The sequence below is a fragment of the Spermophilus citellus genome (genome assembly GCF_964194105.1).
Source record: "Spermophilus citellus genome assembly, chromosome: 7".
Lineage (NCBI taxonomy): Eukaryota > Metazoa > Chordata > Mammalia > Rodentia > Sciuridae > Spermophilus > Spermophilus citellus.
The window spans coordinates 153,346,249-153,366,209 of NC_138188.1; the positions used below are offsets into that span (position 1 = coordinate 153,346,249).

At 41.3% G+C, this 19,961-nt stretch overlaps 1 protein-coding gene across 3 annotated transcripts in view; it reads right to left on the reverse strand.

Moving 5' to 3' along the window:
* The window catches only part of TIAM1 (TIAM Rac1 associated GEF 1), a 366,345-nt gene that overhangs the window by 78,027 nt on the left and 268,357 nt on the right, over positions 1-19,961 (reverse strand). For all 3 annotated transcript variants that reach the window (XM_081302880.1, XM_081302878.1, XM_081302879.1), the window contains 5 exons: positions 14,468-14,692; positions 12,057-12,242; positions 6,706-6,852; positions 4,526-4,600; positions 63-233 (listed from right to left, as the gene is read on the reverse strand). In XM_081302880.1, the coding sequence (XP_081159006.1) occupies positions 63-233; positions 4,526-4,600; positions 6,706-6,852; positions 12,057-12,242; positions 14,468-14,692 (804 nt within the window). The remainder of the gene's footprint in view (positions 1-62; positions 234-4,525; positions 4,601-6,705; positions 6,853-12,056; positions 12,243-14,467; positions 14,693-19,961) is intronic.

The following is a 19,961-nucleotide window of genomic DNA, read 5'->3' on the forward strand; positions in this document are numbered from 1 at the left end:
TTAGAAGAGTCCTTCGCTTCATTCTGCTTTTCTCAGGGAAACAATCTAAAGTAGCTCCATACCTTGCAGATGAGCTCCAGGGTGTCCCGTGCAGTGTCACCTGGCCGGACGACGGTCAGAGCTGGCTGATTATTGGGCAGACAGAACCAGGAAGGACTGAAATATTCGTGGACCCAAATGTCGCAGTCAGGATTGTGCTGGTGGACACTAGGTAAGACCACTTCTTTCTCCCTCTGTAATAAGAAGTCAGGTCAGCAGAGCTGCAGCTGTCAGTCTCTCACATCCCAAGGCCCCAGATTTTGCACACAGGGATTATCTAGTTCCAGGAAGTCAGCCCAGGGCAGAAGAGGTGGCAGTGGTGGGAGGCAGGGAAACCCTTGGTGAGAGAGAATCTATTGAGAAAGGAGCATTGTCTGGAGCAGGGCAGGAAGATTTCTGACTTTGAACTTGGCCCCAGGCATTCAAAGTCAAGGCATTCAAAATCAACAAATGGGACTTGCTCAAACTAAAAAGTTTTTTCTCAGCAAAAGAAACAATAAGAGAGGTAAATAGGGAGCCTACATCATGGGAACAAATCTTTACTCCTCACACTTCAGATAGAGCCCTAATATCCAGAGTATACAAAGAACTCAAAAAATTAGACAATAAGATAACAAATAACCCAATCAACAAATGGGCCAAGGACCTAAACAGACACTTCTCAGAGGAGGACATACAATCAATCAACAAGTACACGAAAAAATGCTCACCATCGCTAGCAGTCAGAGAAATGCAAATCAAAACCACCCTAAGATATCATCTCACTCCAGTAAGATTGACAGCCATTATGAAGTCAGACAACAACAAGTGCTGGCGAGGATGTGGGGAAAAGGGTACACTTGTACATTGTTGGTGGGACTGCAAATTGGTGCAACCAATTTGGAAAGCAGTATGGAGATTTCTTGGAAAGCTGGGAATGGAACCACCATTTGATCCAGCTATTCCCCTTCTCGGTCTATTCCCTAAAGACCTAAAAACAGCATGCTACAGGGACACTGCTACATAGATGTTCATAGCAGTACAATTCACAATAGCAAGACTGTGAAAGCAACCTAGATGCCCTTCAATAGACGAATGGATAAAAAAAAATGTGGCATTTATACACAATGGAGTATTACTCTGCATTAAAAAATGACAAAATTATAGAATTTGGAGGGAAATGGATGGCATTAGAGCAGATTATGCTAAGTGAAGCTAGCCAATCCCTAAAAAACAAATGCCAAATGTCTTCTTTGATATAAGGAGAGTAACTAAGAACAGAGTAGGGAAGAAGAGCATGAGAAGATGACTAACATTAAACAGGGATGAGAGGTGGGAGGGACAGGGAGAGAGAAGGGAAATTGCTTGGAAATGGAAGGAGACCCTTAGGGTTATACAAAATTACATACAAGAGGAAGTGAGGGGAAAGGGAAAAATAATACAAGGGGGAAAAATGAATTACAGTAGAGGGGGTAGAGAGAGAAGAGGGGAGGGGAGGGGAGGGGAGGGGGGATAGTAGAGGATAGGAAAGGCAGCAGAATACAACAGACATGAGTATGTCAATATGTAAATCAGTGGAAGTGTAACTGATGTGACTCTGCAATCTGTATACGGGGTAAAAATGGGAGTTCATAACCCACTTGAATCAAAGTGTGAAATATGATATATCAAGAACTATGTAATGTTTTGAACAACCAATAAAAAAAAAAGAAAAAAAAACTACATTAAGGGGAAGGGAGGAGGACAGGGAAAGGGGAAATACTAGCCAAATTATATTATTATATTGTGTGCATTATGAATATGTAACAACATATCCCACCATAATGCACCAATAAAAAAAATGTGGGGATAAAAGTGTCTTAATATTTCCTGTAAAATTTGCTCCAAAGGATCTATTTAAATTATATGTTCCCAACTGATATTTTCTTTAAACCTCTAATTTCATAAAAAGTAAAAAAAAAAAGAATGAATTCCAGAATTTATGAAATTTCATGTACTTGGATATCATGTTGCCCATTTCAATAAACACACACACAAATGTAAAAAACAACAACAACAACAAAAAAAAAAACAACAAAGTCAAGCACGACCTGAATAAGTAAGTACTGAAATCTGGAAGAAAGCAAGAAACAGGCCACCTAATCAGCTCAGCTTTATTGCTATTATTTCTTCCACAAAAACATTTTAAGTTTTGGGCCAAGAACTTCAATTAAGAATATGTGCCATGTGAAATTTATACTTCAAAGCAACGATGATGCCTCAAGGGAACTTGTTCATAAATATAATGTTCCAGCATTACATAATGATAGGTAATGTTGTTTCTGTATAATCCTTGGACAATTCTGGGAAAGGGAGAGCTTTACTTTCAAGATGAACTTCTAAGATTAGAGGAGAGGCCTCATAGCAACCTCCTAAAGGCCACTGAGATGGCTCTGCCCCCCATCACTCTGCCCCCTGTGGCTCTGCCCCTATGGCTTTGCCCCTAAGGCTCTGCCCCCTATGGCTCCACCCCACCACTCTGCCCACTACCCAGTTAAGCCTGAGGATTGGGGAGGATCACCAAGCGCTGGAGTGTCTGGAGCAAAGTATCATTCAACGGCTACATTAAACTTCACACTAAAAAGCTGAATTAGAAAATGCTCCAGAGGTTGATGAAATGTTAGGAACCCAGTGAAATAATGAAGGAAAGAATTATGTTAGATTTCAGCAATGTAAACATGATATCAACAGTTTATATGCCAAGTAGCATGCCTTCATTTTTGTTTATAACCAGGCCACTGGTGGGTAAATACATGTCTACAAATTACCAAGAACAAGACCATATCAGAAAATTACAAGAAGGAACAAATTTCCAAATACAGGCTGAGAGGTGGTAACATAATGATTTCAATACATAAAAAGGATCCAAGAATGGGGGAAATGTTTCAGTAAAGGCCACCAAACTAAGCCCAGTTGCAGAAGATAATTTCTGTCTTTGAACATTGTTGCTTTCACAGATAAGTTGGACCCCAGGGAAAGAGCTGTCAAAAAGCAATCAACTTGACTCCATCCCATTAACAATAATTGGAATCTTCCAATGCTGCTCCCACGTGCCACATCAAAAAAGTGCCCCTTAGCACTGGATTAGCCCAAGTTTTGCAGCTAAACTGCTCTTTGAGAATGAGGCATGCTATCCACGAAGTGGGATAAATAAAGAGGTGTCCTGGAAAGTTGGAAAATCCAGAAAGCTAAACAGAAATTCAAAGAAAAAAAACCTTTGGTTTCCACCTTCTCTGTGTGGGAGAGGATGTACCATCCTTAAAAACATGTAAAATGTATTAGATGAGTTGGCCAATCAGAGCTGACCAACTAAATATCAAAAACTGTGCTTGTGTTACAGAGAGGCACAACAAATACCGATGCTCAATGAGAGGACCCTGTTTGGAATTATTATTATTATTTTTTTTGGTAGCAGAAATTGAACCCAACAGTGCTTAGCCACTGAGCCACATCCCCAGCCATTTTCATATATTATTTAGAGACAAGAGTCTCACTAGGTTGCTTACAGCCTCGCTCAATTGCTGAAGCTGGCTTTGAACCTGTGATCCTTCTGCCTCAGCCTCCGAGCTACTGGGATTACAGGTGTGCACCACCACACCTGGCCTAGTTGTATTTCCAGTATGTCATAATCCACAAACTGCCTGAGTACAAAAGAAAGAAAAGCCACCTGCTGTCACTTTACTCTCTTTCCCGCCCAGAGCCAGAACTCTCCACCACACTCTGGTTTCTGAGGCTTGGCTCCTTCTAGAATATGGGGCCGTGCCACTGCTGACACTGCTTGGCAACCCAGAGCTGAATTCCATCATCCGAAGTCAAAGAACCAGAGAATCATACCAAGGTAATGTCCTCAACACCAAAACCCCCAAAGAGGCCATTGGTATGACTACTAGGGTCTTGAAAACTAGAGATGTCCAAGGGGAGGAAAAAAAATCAATGCCTTTATGGACTTTCAATCAGAGCCATTTAAAAGTGCAAGGTTAAACCAAGTCTGTGAATCTTTAATTGAATACTTGACTTGGGAGGCAGATGCATTTTTTAAAAAGAACATACTATCAGAACATTTCTTTGGAATTAATGGAAGCAAAATAGCATGTGTGGGCAGAGTGAGGGCAATAAGAACTTACCTCCTGGGAATAGAAGTTGTACATAAAAAGGAATTAGCAATGACATAAAATATTCAGCTAACTCAGAACTCAAATTTCCTCTCATATTCTAGTCGGAAACTTTCACATCAAATGATAAGTCTGGAAAATGTTATGTCAGCAGGAGAATGTTCTTATCGACAAGTTTTAAACATGAAATGATTTTCCATCGCTCGTTGGCCTGTTATATAACTTTTCAAAAAAACTGATTATTTCAGTTTTTCATATTGAGTCTACTTAATTTTAGTAGCCCGAGAAACCATGCATCGTGCACATGTTGATGTACTCATGGTACTTTTAGAAAAGGAACACGTGTTTATTTTTACCTTGCCATCTGGAACAATGTCATCAAATATTCCCTCTAAAGATTTCTTTACAGCTTCAGTTCCCTCTCCAAACACCTGCACATACAAAAGTATCATCTTCAGAAGAAACTCGGGCAATGGGGCGAATGAAGCATGGACAATGGACAAGGTTATGAAAGAACATTACAGTAATTTTTCAGATACTCCTACACCAAATCCCAAAGCAAGTAACACATTTATGGTACCAGATTGTGAAAGCCATGCTCCCACACCTTTAACATTCAAACACAAACAAAACAAAAATAAATTGCTTTTAGATCTGGATAATTTGTCTCTAAATCTGAAGAAAATAAACTTGCAAAGGAAAATAACTAGATTCATTCACAATAAATGAATTCTGCCTTATAAACCTGATCAGGTATTTACAAAGAATAATATTTACTTTTATTACTTTCTGAAGTAAGACCTGAGAAGATATTTATAGTTTGTTACTGTAACATGGCAGAATTTTTTTTTTTAATAGAGAACTGCCTATTCTTTGAAATTTAATGAATCCTGCTAACTTAAAGATACCATGAAAACCATAATAGGGTACCAATACCACTAGGTAGTCAATACCCCAACACATGGACACAAGGAATTTTATATACTGGCTCTAAAATAAGCAAGTATCATCAGGATAATTTGGGACATGATTAAGAATAAGCTTTTCCTCCAATGCAAAGGAAAAATGTACATTTTTTCTCTTTCAAAGTACTGAATCACGAGTAAATTTCTATCAGAATGTTCATGGCTAAGCAGGAAGTTTTTAAAAACTCTTACTTTAAGAAAAAAAATCACAAGAATTATTTATAAGACATTACATTGTCCTTTTGATTTTGGGGGAAAAAAACTGAGAACATTCTCTCGAATTTATTTAAATCCAATCCCATATTTCAAGAGCAATGAGCTCCAACAACCTGGGGCCAAAAAAGCAGAACCACATGAATTAAGAACTTTGACCAAACACAAGTCCAACTGGGAGTTCCTGACCCATATGTATAGCAGGTCTGAGTGAATCATCTGTAATGACACAGGATGGAGGCCAAACGACACCCAAGTTTCCCAAAAGGATGGGTGAAACGCTGACTGTTCATATCCTGCTCTTGCTGGCTTACAGAGAACTATCAAAATCTTGTGTGACTGTTCTGATAAGCCACTGACTTTCCAGTTTATTTTTTAGATTCATATAAGAACAAAGCCCATGGGAGCAAACTCAATGTACTCTCTCCTCAAAGACCACAGAGCAAACTGAAAATCCTTCAGGCTCATAGTCCCTCATCTTCTGCTCATCTGGTCTCCCACAGGCTCCCTCTCCACTGCTGGCTGGCCACATCAGCTATCAGGATTGAGCTCCTTTCGAACTTTGTTCTTAAGGGAATCCTCCTATCAAGCCAGCCAAGGTCCTCCCACTTTGGGTAAGGGCACAGTGGAATGTGTCACATAGGCAATCTGGTCATGACTTCCCAAATGTTTGAAGCCTCTTATCCATCCAGGAATCAGATGTTCTCCTTCTTCCAAAAAGACTATAAATACTCAGGGTTCTATAGTCCTTAAAATCTAAAGTGGCCTTGGCTAGTAAAGCAACAAGATCAGTGGGGAGGAACAGGGCCACAGTGTATGGCTACGAGGGGGCCCAAACGGCACCCATCCAGGTTGGGCTGAGATCCCTTTCCACCCCTTGTTCCTGAGTAGGAGGGGTCACAGTGGTAAGCGTGCACTCTCAGATTCCTGGCTCCTCATTTCCAAAAGCAGAGAAGTGCCCACTCCATGTCAACCCCAGAAAGTCAAGGGCAAAGAGATAATCCGATCATCCCGAAGCTGGCCTTGGAGCCTGCACCACTGGCAGCTGAACTAGCCTGTCCTTAGGTGCCCGTTTGGCTTCCTCATCAAGCCCTGCTTTTTTTGCTGAAGACTCAAGATGAATTGTGCACTTTCAGTAGGTCTATAATTAACCACGGTTTGGAGAGGATGCAGACTAATAGCAGAGTTCAATGTTATGGGTGTACATTATCTATTAAAAGTGTCTCCATGACTAACTTCATGTCAACTAGTTGGTTGTAAGTAGCACTCAGTGTCAATAAAGGAATAACACACACCCCCCATCAAGGTGGCCACAGAAGCCATCTGCAGGTTTCCTTTCCGTCCACTCTGGAACTTACCTGATTGATGCTGGGGCGTCCCTGCTTCTTTTTGGAGGTAGTGTCCAGACCCCACAGAGAAGAAAACCTGCTCCTTCTCTTGCTAGCAGATCTGGACATGGCCTGAGTACGTCTTCTCACTCCAGTTTCACCTGTACGGGCTGCCACCTAATGATAGCAAGGACAAGTGGCATAAGAGATCTGTCAGGATGGCCACCTGTTCCTTGAGGTCCCCACTTAATCCCGCCCTTCGAAAACCTTCCTCCCTCTTAGCGGTCAGCAATGACCCCCCCTGCTCAAAGCGTCTATCCACGACTCACACACATGGGAACTTTCAGGCTGTTCATGGATTCAAAATGGAAATGAAAGGTTGGCAGACCCGATCACTCTATGAAATCATCAGCAAAGATATATAAAAGAGTCATAAAATAATATATGCTGTTTCCAAGAACAGATGTCCTTCTGGTCACAGGTTTGAACTACAGCATCCAGTTTAATGAGCCATGCTTTCTACAGAGTCTCCCCAAATGCTACAGAGCTATTTCTGCATTCTAAAGAAAAATGGTGCTGAAGGTCAGCAAAACTAGCAGAAAGACAGCAGACTTTGGTTCCTGTGATTCCATATTAAATCTCCTCTCTTTAGCTCTCCCAGAATATAAAATTAGGCAAGTGAGATTTGCCCCCCCCAGTGCCTGTTGTCTTTTCTCCCTCAGCCAGAGAACCCCAAATCTACTTGAGCACATGACCAGGAAGTCAAACTTGACTTGCTTGCCTTGAGCAGGCCACGGCCTTGTGACTAGGTTCTAGTCAATGGGACATAAGTAGAAAAACTCTTTGCAGCTTCCAGTGATGGTCCTCAAGAGAAGGGGGCTGTCTGTCATCCATGGGGTTATCTAGAATGTCAGGTGCAACTCTTCTCAAGAATGGCAGAATAAGAAAGAAGGGAGCCGTGTTATTGAAGAAGGTGAAGCCACCCACAGTCCCGATTTCCAGAACTTACATGTTCTATGTTTAGGTGAACAGGAAATAAAACTGGCATTGTTTTTCTTTTTTTAAAGAAGATATTTTCGAGGTACCAGCCACCCAGAGAAACATTTCAGGAGGGAACACCCCAAATTTAAAACTCCCACTATGATTATTGATCCAGCGAAATCTCACTGAAGATGCCCTAAAGTCCTTCCAGGCACAACCTCCAGGCTTGACCTTTATCCTACGGGTTTAGAGCAGAGTCCCAGGAACTTCAGGGAACCTCTGCCAACAGGTCTCAGTAGGCCACCCACAGGCTCTCCTTTCAAAGAAGGGCGTGGCGAGAGGTCTAGCGAGTCAGACTTGAATTGAATCCACCCTTCCTTCCCTGCTGGAGGGATCTTGGAACCCACTTGTCTCAATCCCATGGGGGTGGCTCCCACAGGACAGATGCCAGCTGGCAGCAGCTGGGGATGAGACAGCACATCGGCAACCTGGCACGCCTCCGAGGGTCTTCAGACACAGAAAACCCACAAGGAGACGGGCAAGCGGACCCCACGTGTGCTAAAAGCAAGTCAAAACAGCTTCTCTGCTGGGTGTGAGGGAGATGTTTTTTTGGTCCTAAATGAAAACAGGAAGATTAAGATGTGCAGAGAACTTGTATGTCCCCAGGTTGGCATGTGAAAAGCCCAGATCATGGCATTAGAAACATGGTAGCCAAGATACCAATGCGAGCTTTCATCTCAGTCTAAGATAATTCTGGAGGTGTTCTGGGGAACAAAATTTGCAAAACAAAAAGCACCATTAAATATGGAAAAATTTTCTCTTCCCTATTTTCACCACATTCCATGTTAAAGGTAAACAAAGGTAAACTGAATAAATGGTTCTAAATTTTAAAATTCTAGAGAAAAAAAAATCCCGTTTGGTCTCATGTTTCTGTAACTACTTATAAACAGGAAAATCCAGGTTCAGATTCACATATGTACTATAGAGTCAACCTCCTGTATCCATGAATTCAATCAACCTCACATTGAAAATACTCAGAAATGCCGGGCATGGTGGCGCACACCTGTAATTCCAGTGACTTAGGAGGTTGAAGCAGGAGGATTGCAAATGCAAAGCCAGCCTCAGCAACTTAGCAAGACCCTAAGCAACTTGGTGAGACCCTGTCTCAAAATTTTAAAATAAATAAATAAACAAATAGGGCTGGGACATGGGTCAGTAGTAAAGTGCCCTTGGGTTAAAAAGGGGCGGGGGGGGGGGGGAGAAAGAAACTATTCAGGAAAAAATATTTCACCTGCACTAAACATTATGTCTGGACTTTCCTCCTCATTATCATTCCCTAAGTAATCCAGTATGACACAGCATTTACATTGCAGTAGGTATTATAAGTCATCTAAAGATGATTTAAAGTATATGGGAGAATGGGCAGCAGGTATATGGTAGGTTACACGCAAATACTACACCATTTTTATAAGGGACTTGAGCATTCCCAGATCCTAGAACCTTTCTTGGCAGACACTGAGGGATGACTGTATGAATATCTGTTATGCTGTTTACTTCCACATATCCATAACTGCACGCACTCATTTCTTATCCAACTCTCCCATATGAACAATTGGAGAGGGCCTCTGTGCTGTTTAATGCTATAACCCTCAACATGAAGACACTAACGGCTAGGTGCAGTGATGCACACCTGGAATCCCAGCCGCTCAGAAGGCTGAGACAGGAGGATTGTTCCAAGCCAGCCTCAGCAATTTAACAAGGCCCTAAACAACTCAGTGAAACCCTGTCTCTAAATAAAAATATAAAAAGGGCTGGGGATGTGACACAGTGGTTGAGAACCTCTGGGTTCAATCCCCAGTAACAACAACAACAACAAAAAAAGATAGTACCTGACGTGTGCCAGGCAGATGTCAAATGTTGATTGAGGCCAAAAGGGCAAGTAGCTTGGTGATGTCCACTAAAAACTAACTACTCCAACTTTAGGGAATAAAAAAGAGCATGAAGGAGAAATCAAAACACCTACAGATATTCTGAGTGGCCAGCTGACCATTTAGTCTAGTCTGTTTGAATGTTCCTATAGCAACTCTTCACGACTACCAGAGCCCTGTCCACCACAAAAGTAACCACTACCCTCAAGACAATAATGACTCCAAATGAGCAAAGGGACGTAGAAGAAAGGCTGGCAGAAGAACACTGGACCAGAGTTCAACAGTTTCTCAATGATCTGCCCAGACAAAGGCTCCCTTTGTGGCCAGCACCTGATTACTCTATCATTCAGCTCATCTGTGCAAACAAGAACAATGATAACCTTTTTTCAAAGAGTACAGCGGGGACCCTTCAGTTAATTACAGCAAATCACTCAGCCTGGAGAGAAGCTGTCCCAGTGAATGGGGCTTCCATTGTAGCTCCAAACCCTCCCCTGGCCCTGTTGCCCTCCCACCCCTTCTCCCACCACCCTAACTTAAAAGAGAGAAAAAAAAAAAAAACACTTCAGGACAAAGGCTAAATTGAAGAATGTTTTGACTGGGGGTGGAGTGGGGAGGGAGATCCCTGGGGTCCGATGACAAAAAGAAGAGGGAAGAAATAAGTGTCCAAAATCTGGACTGAAAAATTCCCTTCCCAGGGAAGCTCCCTAGGAGCTAATGCAGGGAGCAGGAACAGAGACCCAACAGAGCCACCTAACTGGATCTGTCTCAAGTGAAACTCCTCATGAAAAAGAAAGTTGGCAGGGACACATAAGCACCGAGATTTGTGACACTGGAGCAAGTGGCAAGAAAAAAGGAACAGGGAATTAAATATCTTTCTTTAACATTACTGACAAAAAAAGAATCTCACTAACTCTCTTATGCTTAGGCCAAATTTTAATAGCTTGCCACCCAAAGAAAAGGACACACAGGTCACAAACCCTGAGGTGGAGGAAATGAGGTCTTAAGATAAATTACAGAGCAGGAAAACAGTGCCTTTCACTTTGTGCATCTCCTAGAGGTTAGCTCCAATGGCATGGAAGAAAATAATTGAAGCATACAAGTTTTGGTAGAATGTAAAGTCATTTTCTCCAAATTTCATCAATCCACAGTAAAAGGGAGGGAGCTTTGTGGACGCTCTGACACCAGAAGCTCTCAGTAAAAGACGCTCCCTGGATGAGGACATTCTGACAAGGAGGTAAAAAAGAATTCTCATCCACTTTTTTTGAAGAACAAACTCAAAGAAACCAACCTAGATCATGCCATAAACTGAGAACTGTTTGCAAGAGTTATTCATTATAGCACTTTGTACCACTATTGCTTAAAAAAAAAGATGTAATAGCTACATAGAGAGGAGGTAGGCAGGAAGGCCCAGAGCAGAGCTGTAATTAGCAGAACAAATCAGGATGCCAGTTTTAATAAGTCCAGAAATTGGTTTAAGACTTCTTTAAAAATGTAAATCTACCCCTAATTATCTGAATGATGACGGTAATCTATTTATAAAGAACACAAACGCCTCTGACTGAATTACAGCTCTGAATTCAATTGAGGGTACAGCTGACATGGCAAGACAAGAGCAGCCCAGCTAAGGTTTTCCAAAGCAGTTTCTGGAACCTGAAACTTAACATTTAATTCCATAGCAAATGTACTAAGGTGCAGTACATTTTAAGTGGGTGTCGACTTGGATAGGCTAAAAGCATGTTACTTGCAGTGATTTTTTTTCCCCCAACAGAAAGGAGCCAAAAGTACATAAAGCTGTTTGCAATTTAGCAACTACATGAAATTACAGATTATAAACACACAACACAACTAGACAATCTGCTGCTCTGGAGGTCACATGAAAGTTCCCTTCCTCAAGCAATAAATATGTTCAGTTAGTACATCACGGAAGTTCTTTGCCTTTCTCCAGTATATCCAGTATTTACGGCCATGGGTGATAAAAATAAATGGAGAATTCTAAAGATATCTGTGCTCAATAATATAATAAATGTGTATATGAATAAGACAGAGAGAGAGAGAAAGCCTTTATGCATGAAAGAAAGCCCACCACTCAGCATTTCTATTAGATTCAAATAAATACGTATTTGGGTCCAAAAGCCAATACTACCTAAAATAACAAGAGCCACCAATAAATAGTACAGTGTACATCTCCTAAGATAGCACCCTTTCAGGGTCTGAGGATGAAGCTCAGCAGAAAAGTGTTTGCCCAGCATGAGCAATGCCCTTGGATCAAAAAAAAAAAAGTTTAGGCTGCATCAAGAGAGGCTCAAGTAATAAATTTCTGAATAGGTTCAAATGAAAGTTTGCAAAGGGAGGTCATGTCAGAAATCCACACACATCAGTAAACTAGCAAAACCCTTGAGACTCCTGTCTGGTCCTGTTTAGGACTGAGCATCCAGATGAAAATTTTTCAAAAATTTATTAGCTTCTACTCACCAGGGCATGAAAAGATGATACAGAAAAGATTCCAAGGCGTCCCATTGCCACTTTCGTTGGTCGACTTGCAAAAGCGAGTAGCCTTTTGGGGTTTGGCAGCTCCCCACCTTGGAGGCTAGCTAAATAACAGCGGAAACGAAATAGGTCCATTTGGAACTGTTCAAGATTTTGCTCCCAAACAAAGATCTACAGTAGTGACAATATGGGAAAAGACAAAGTGAGAAAAAGGGGAAACAAGCATTAACAACTTGATTCTATACAAATCTTACAAATCTATATGTTGTAAAAGTCCTAATTTATAATCCTAAGGGGTAAACGTCAGGTACCTTCAGGTTTAAAATGTGTTTTTTTCTGCAAAGACCTATTAGCCACAACTTTAGTATGACAAGCCAGAAAGTATATTATTAGCTGCTCTGTGATTCTCCTACCCTAGATCTCATGTTTAAGGGCATGGGGGGATCCGTCACCTCCAAAATCTAGACTACACACCCAAGATAGGAGTAAAAATGTAAGGACTTGCTTTATCAAGAGGTGGCTTTCCATGAGAACAAGAGAAGAAAACTGAAGTGAATTAAAGGTCAGAGGCAAAGAGACCAAGAGCTTTAGAAGGAGGTGGGAGGTATTGAACAGAGGACAGGAGGTGAAATGCAAAAGAAGGTCAGACTCTGGGACATGCAGTGCCAACCACTGCATGTTCCTTCATTTTTCAAAGTGGCAAAAAAAACACCAGCTTATGGATGTAATGTTTAAGGAAAATAACACAAGAATAAGTACAGGGTCAGGCAGGAAGTGAAGGCTCTGTGCTGTTGATGATGGTCCAGTTAATAAACAATGTCGATGTCTCCTTTTTCACCTCAACTTAAAGTACAGTGCCAATGTACACACATGCTCATGGTGACATTATTCACAATAGCAAAGAGTTGCAAATGGTTCAGATGTCCTTCAGTGGATGGGTGGATAAAGAAATTGTGATGTATGCACGGTGGAATAATATTTGAGGAAAAAAATTAATTAGATGCTAACGTACACTACCGTATGAATCAATCTCTAAAACATTATGCTTAAGTGAAAAGAAGCCAGACACAAAAGTCACATAGTTTGCAATTCTATTCATATGAAACATCTCCAATAGGCAAATCCATTTACAGAATGTCAGAGGTGGAGGGACTCTGCTTATCAGGTGTGGGGTTTCCTTTTGGAGTAAAAAAAAAGTTTGGGAACTAGAAAGAGGAGGTGGTTGCAGAACATCATGCATGTGCTAGCTGCCACTGTTTACTTAAAAATGGTTAATTTTATGTTATGTATACTTTATCTTAATGTGTGTGTGTGTGTGTGTGTGTGTGTGTGTGTGTGTTTCATCCAGTAATAGAAAGAATAGGAGAGAGATGTGAAAGGCATGGGCTGGCTCATGTCATCAACTACTTAAATATTACTTATTCCCATGGTTATTACCTAAGCATTAAGGCTAGATTTCAAAGCACCACCAGGTGGCTATCACTGATTTTAAAATATCTGAATATAAGGCAAAAACATCCTTGTTTATTCTACCAAAACTTTCCTTTTTAGCACGAAGTAATACCTATGCCCATATAGCAATTATATACAGTGGCCCTCTTTATCATTGGGCTCCACAACTTTAGAATCAACCATCCATGGATAAAAAAAAAAAAAAAAAAAAAAAAAAAAAAAAAACCTGCATCTGTAGTGAACATGTACAAACTTTTTTATTGTCATTAGTACTGAATGTTACAGTTACCTACATAATGTAATAATTATCTCATAACATTTACATTGTATTTGGTATCATCCTAATCTAGTGAAGCTTTAAAATTATAAGGGAGGATGTATATCAGTTGCAGGCAAATATGACCCCATGTTATATAAGGTACCCGAGCATCTGCAGACTTGGTTATCTCCAGGGATCCTGGAACCAAGCCCCCGTGAAGAATGAGGGATGTCTGCACACATTTTTGAAAACACACTTCACCTTTCCAAATTTAGAATTCTCATTTACTGAGGAGCCAGAAACTAGTCCTCACCACAGCTGAGCTCCAAGTCAACCTCTCCAAGTGGGGAAGGAAACTGCAGACTTTCTAATGACACAGACCCCTAGAACCACATGCCATGGAGGGAGCTGGGAGGTGCCTCTATTAGATTCCTGTCTTCCACTCAATGTAATATTGTTCCCTTTAGCTCATAACAATCAACTGTGAACAAAGGGTGGAGAAAACTGACAGTCACAATAAAGAATTTAGCAGCCTGGATGACAGGCTGACAAGCAGATAACCCAGGACTTTTCATGACTCTGAGGCAGCAAAAAAAAAAAAAAAAAAAGAAAGAAAGAAAGAAAGAAAAAAAAATTGTGAGGACCTGACGAGTTTGCCTGGGTCTACACGTGGAAGAACGGTTACCTGATCTAATATAGTTTTCTTCTTCTTTGAGTCTGTGACGGAAGACAGCTGCATCTCGCCCATTTTCTTCATCTTTTCATCCATGTCAATCTTCTGTTCCAGTTTTTTGATCTCCGACTTCAGGAGCCGGAGCGTGTCCTCTTTGTGATGGTGTCTGGCGACCGCTGCTGCGCAGGCAGAGTGGATGGCGGTGATCCAGTTCTCCAGCTCTGTCTGGCTGGTGGTCTGTTTGGGGGAGGGTGCAGGAAGGAAGAGCCACCTCTTAGGAAGTGAACAGAAACCAACAGTGCACATCCAGAAAAGCACCTTGTGACTCAAGGTGTCGGGTCTAGACACCCCACTGGGAGGGCAGACCTGACCTCCTCCTTCAAGGAAGCATTGAAAGTCAGTCTCTGTTCACACCTCCCCACCCCTGCTCTCCAAGGGCCAGTCTGAATGAAGCTGCCGTGTCTTCCTACCCAGTGGATTTATGGAACTCACTTGTGCCTGTGCAACTTCTACACAGCTTGGAGTCCAGAGGGCAAAAACAGTTTCCAGAGAGGACCAGAGGTTATAAGCGATGGTTGGAGGTCAGGGGACATCACTGCCCATGGTACCACTGTAACTCAAATTCAAAGGCTTTACTCCAGTGTTAAGCATAAAACCAGAGCTGAGGAAGATGCTCAAGGCACCAGAAGCAATACTGTCTTAAGAGGCTCTAGGGAGACATCCTCAAGTAACAGACACCCAGCAGTGCTATTCAGGAAGAACATTAAGATGTTGGTTGATACCCAGGTGACCTCAAAGTGGGATTTGCGTAAGTCAGGGATGATCTGAAGGGCAAAAGTCAGAACAGTTTTGGAGAGACAGCTCATGCATAATAACTTAATGATTCTTTAGGAACAATCAATGAATATTTGTGAGGATGTACTAGACCTTTCCAAGTATCTCCTTAAGCATAGAAGTTTAATAATTGCTCAAAAGTTAGCACACCAGAAGTTAGCGCACTTAAATAAAGGTCTATTTGGCCAGTGCAGTACTAAGTAGCCACTAACATTATTTTTTTTTTTCTTTACCATACTGTTTCAGTTTACTAACTCGTTGGAGAGATGGCTCGCAAATAAAATTCTACTAACAGGACTTCACCAGCTGGTAAGTAACAGAAATTTTAGTAAAGTCGTCATTACAGCTATCTGTTTTATTTCTAAATCTCTGCCATTCTGTATTCCACCAAAGAAACAGCATCAAATATTTAAAATGGTGTCTAGCAATAAAGCCACCTCATATTGGACAAACCTAAATAATCCAGCAATGGTTATGTTAATTTAAAAAAAAAAGATTCGCCAGTGGATAAAGAAATTTCAATCATCTAGACACTATTACAAAGGAAGAGCGGAAGAACCGGCTGACAAAGCAAATGGAATCACTTTGTGAGGACAGAGTGGGAGGTCATGAAGACACTGGGAGCCACAGGTAAACACCTTCAGGTTGAGAAATCTAGGGGTGGAGGCGGGGACGCATGTCTACACATGAGTCTCATCTTTAACTATTAAACTTGCTTCAAGTTTTTAATACTTATATTCTCTTTAAGGTCATCATCTTACACCTTTCTCTTACATATCACTTTGAAATGACACATGAAAAACAGAGTCCAAACCATCCCACATACAATGAAACTACCCAGCTTGCTCCTGCCTGGGACCATGCACCATGTTTGACCTTAGGAACTTTTAGCATCTCAGCATGAAGCAGGTATTTTGTTAAGTGGGATTATTTTTCTCCACTTTTTTGTTTTGATGTTGTTTTAGGGGGAAGAAACAGCTCAGATGGAAAAACAATTGACGGAGATGATTTTCTAAAAAACAAGAAAAAACTAAAATCTTTCCACATTGGCCAAGATCTGAAGCAACCAGAAGACTTATGTTCTGCTGGTTACAGAGTAAGTGGGTACAAGGGCTTTGCAAAACTCTTGGGCGTAATCTGCTACAGTTGAATATATGGACACCTTGTGACCCAGAAAATGCACTTGGTGTAAACACCCAACAAAAACATTTTCACATGCTCACAAGAGTTAATGCAATCAGAATATGCATAGTAATAATTTATAAAGGGCAAAACTAGAAGGTGTCCAGTTGTCCATCCACAGAACAGATGAAAATGTGGTACAATCACACAATGGAATTCTGCATGGCACTGAAAATGAAAATCCATAACCACCTACTGGTATAAGGAGAAAGCTCACATACATAACACTGAGAAAAGGAAGCCAGACATGCTGGAGTATGGACTATAGGATTCTATCTGTATACAGCACAGACACAGGCAAAAGCAGATACACGTTTCCATGAGTGTAGGACATGGTGTGCTGAAGTCGCCATTGCCTCCAACAGGTGTACCTTTATGTGTGTATACTCATATATTTTCATAGAGGTTTTCTGCAAAATTCTTCCATAATACATTACCCTAATTTCAAGTACAATTTTTCTATGCCTAGCCTAAAAAATATTATCTTTTATATTCTTCTTTCCTTTAAAAATTGATCCTACAAGACTATAAAGGAAGTTTCAAAAGCTTGGCCCTTTAGCATCATTTCTTTGTCCTCTAAAGTGCCTGGCACCGCTTGATAAATAGCTGCTGTCTTGACCCAAAACATGCTTTCTGCTTTATATGCAGAGCTCAGTGTAAATGAGGAGCTTTTAGACATTGAGGGAGCTGGTGTTTTGCCCATGGTAAAAGGGCACCCAGATACCACAGCTGTGCCACCAGGACAGGCCATGTCTCCTGCATAAAAACCACATCTCCTGCTTCAATACTCAAGGGAGGGTGGCAGTTGACGTCCACCTTCCCAGGTAACCCTCTCCCATCTTTGCCTCAGTTAGATCCCCCATCCCTCGACTTACGGAGTAAGGAAACATCTGCAGCCAGACATCACACCTGAATAATGAATGGAAAGAACTTAAGCTCTTGATGACAAGTTCTGCCAAATACATGGTACAGACTTAAAATTTGAAATAGAAATACTCATCTGGAAGAGATCCAGGTGACCAATTTATAGATGAAGAACTAAAAGCCTGGAAAAATTAGGGTAGATACAGCCATTTATGATAAATATCACACTTGACCAACTCTGTATTTTGCAAATTTTTTTTGTTTTTTGGTTCTTTTCTAATAATACACACCAATCCTGACCTCTGAGTCCTGAAGTTGCTCTAAATGTCTAGGGACAGGGTCATCATATAGTCTACTAAGTATTTTGAGCTTTTCCCATTCTGGCAATGTGAGAGGAGGGGGCTTTCTTGTCCCCTTTAAAGCTAGGCATGGCCATGTCACTTGACTTGGACCCATGAAATGCAAATGGAAGCAACATGTGTTACTACTCACCAAAAGTCTGGCTTACCCCACCCTTGTCCTGTATGTCTGGGAAGATCTGGCTGGCTGGCTCCCAAGGAGTCCAGATGAGTAAGGACCTCACAGTCAGCCTCCATCAGATACAGGGCAAGAATGAGAAGTTACCTTAAGCCACTGAGCTTTGAGGGTTGCTCCTAAGTACAGCATGATCTAACCCATCCTAACCGAAATACTACCCAAGTAAGACTCCCATCTCCAAACAGGTGATGCTTTGAAAATAAAGGAGTCTATATTATGCTCTTTTGAACGCCCAGAAGGGCCACACTCTGATGGGTTTGACAGAACAACAGACATTTGCTCTCTTTACTTAATGAAAGGGGTTCTCCTTCTGTCTCCCTCTAAAGAGGATCTCAGTCAAACTCAGCTAAGAGCAACATGGTCTATTCTGACATCAGAGGGGTCATACTTGTCTCCCATTTGAGAAGGGGAAATGAAAAGAGGTCATACCAGTCAAAGTTAAACATCCTTGGAAAGCTGTGTATTTAACTCTGGCAAGAAGATATCCTCAAACTTATCTACTGAAAAGAAAGAACGATGGTGGTTACTGGGGGCAGGGGTAGGAGGAATGGAGAGTTGTGTTACAGAGATCCAGCCTCGCAAGATGCAAATGAACCGGACGGTGGCAATGGCTGTGCTTCAGTGTGAACGCACCTTATGCCACTGATCGGTGCCCTTCAACACAGCTGATACATTTTATGGTAAGTGTATTGTACTATAATTAAAGGAAAAAAAGAATAGTTTGAAAATGAAACATAATAAAAAGAAGAGGGGAAGTATACCAGGTCCTAAAAGGTAGAGAAACATACACTGTAAAATGTCTGATGACAGCTTCATGAAAAATGTAGCCACCAGCCCTTTTAACCATTAAGTTAGCCCCAGCCCTGCAAACTCTCTTAAAACCTGTCAGTGGCTGAAGGCAGTTCCATTAGAGAGAATTTTTGCTCCTGCTGTCCCATCTAAATAAAACAGCGGTCCCTGCCATTCTCTATCATTAAGCAAATCAATTCCTAGGAAGTACAATGTAGCAAATGAGCTTTTCTGCAAAGTCTGTCCTTCTGCAGTGACACCCAAGCAACTTTTTGTTGACAAGAGGGAGGGAACACAGTGCGGACTGCTCTCAGCAGCTAGTTAAGTGGGGAAAAGTCTTGAAATATTTTATGACTGTTCACAGACCTAGCAGTTCAGCAGATCACAGCATACCACCAACTTGATGTAATGTGTCCCGGGATGGCCTCTCCAGGATTTAAGTTCCAGCTCCTAGAAAAAGCTGTTCCAACCACTAACCTTGTATCACCTTCTTAAAGATGAGGTAGGGACCCCAAGTCCAAGAAAGACCCCCACACCAGCACCCAGTGATCACAAAGGTGGGAAGGAGAGACCAGCCCGTGGTAAGCACCCTCTTGACATCCTCAGGCTATCTCCTTCCATTAAACAAACCACAACAGACAGGTAAGAGTGAATGTTGTGATTCTTCCTTTGCCTTCTGGGGATGCTATAAATACTGTATGAAGTTCAGTGAGGGGAAGAAGCAAAGTTCTTGCCAACAGAGGAATATAATCAGTAAAAAATGCATTTTCATGAAGAGTCCCTTTGAGCACAGAGTTATGATGAAGCTCAGAGCTTCATTATGTATTTAAATAAATGTTGCTTCAATTACCAACTGCATGGAGGACACTCGGTGATTTCCGATAATCGATGGGTTACGTGAGTGGCAGGAAAAGGGGGGTTCATGCTAAACAAGGGAAATAGTAGAGAGTATATGCCAGATTTGGGAAAACTAAGATTTTGGATAATTTGAATTTACAGAAGAACAAGAATAATTGTAAAGTAGGTCAAACTTCTTCTTTTTTCATAGTAAAAGTACAAAAAAGAAAGAATAAAGTGATTCAGTTTTAAGAGGTTAGATAAGAACAAAAGTTCCTATGTGAATTCTTCAAAGTCCTTTTTTTTCCCATTGGTTTTACATTGATCATACTTAAGGATTAATACAAGCCTCAATTAAGCAACAATTTTAAAATTTCTGTAAAGAGAACTTAACCCAAGTTTCCCTTGCCCCACTGGAGAAAGTCCTCACCCACCCCTCACCAGCCCATGTGTACTCTTTGGA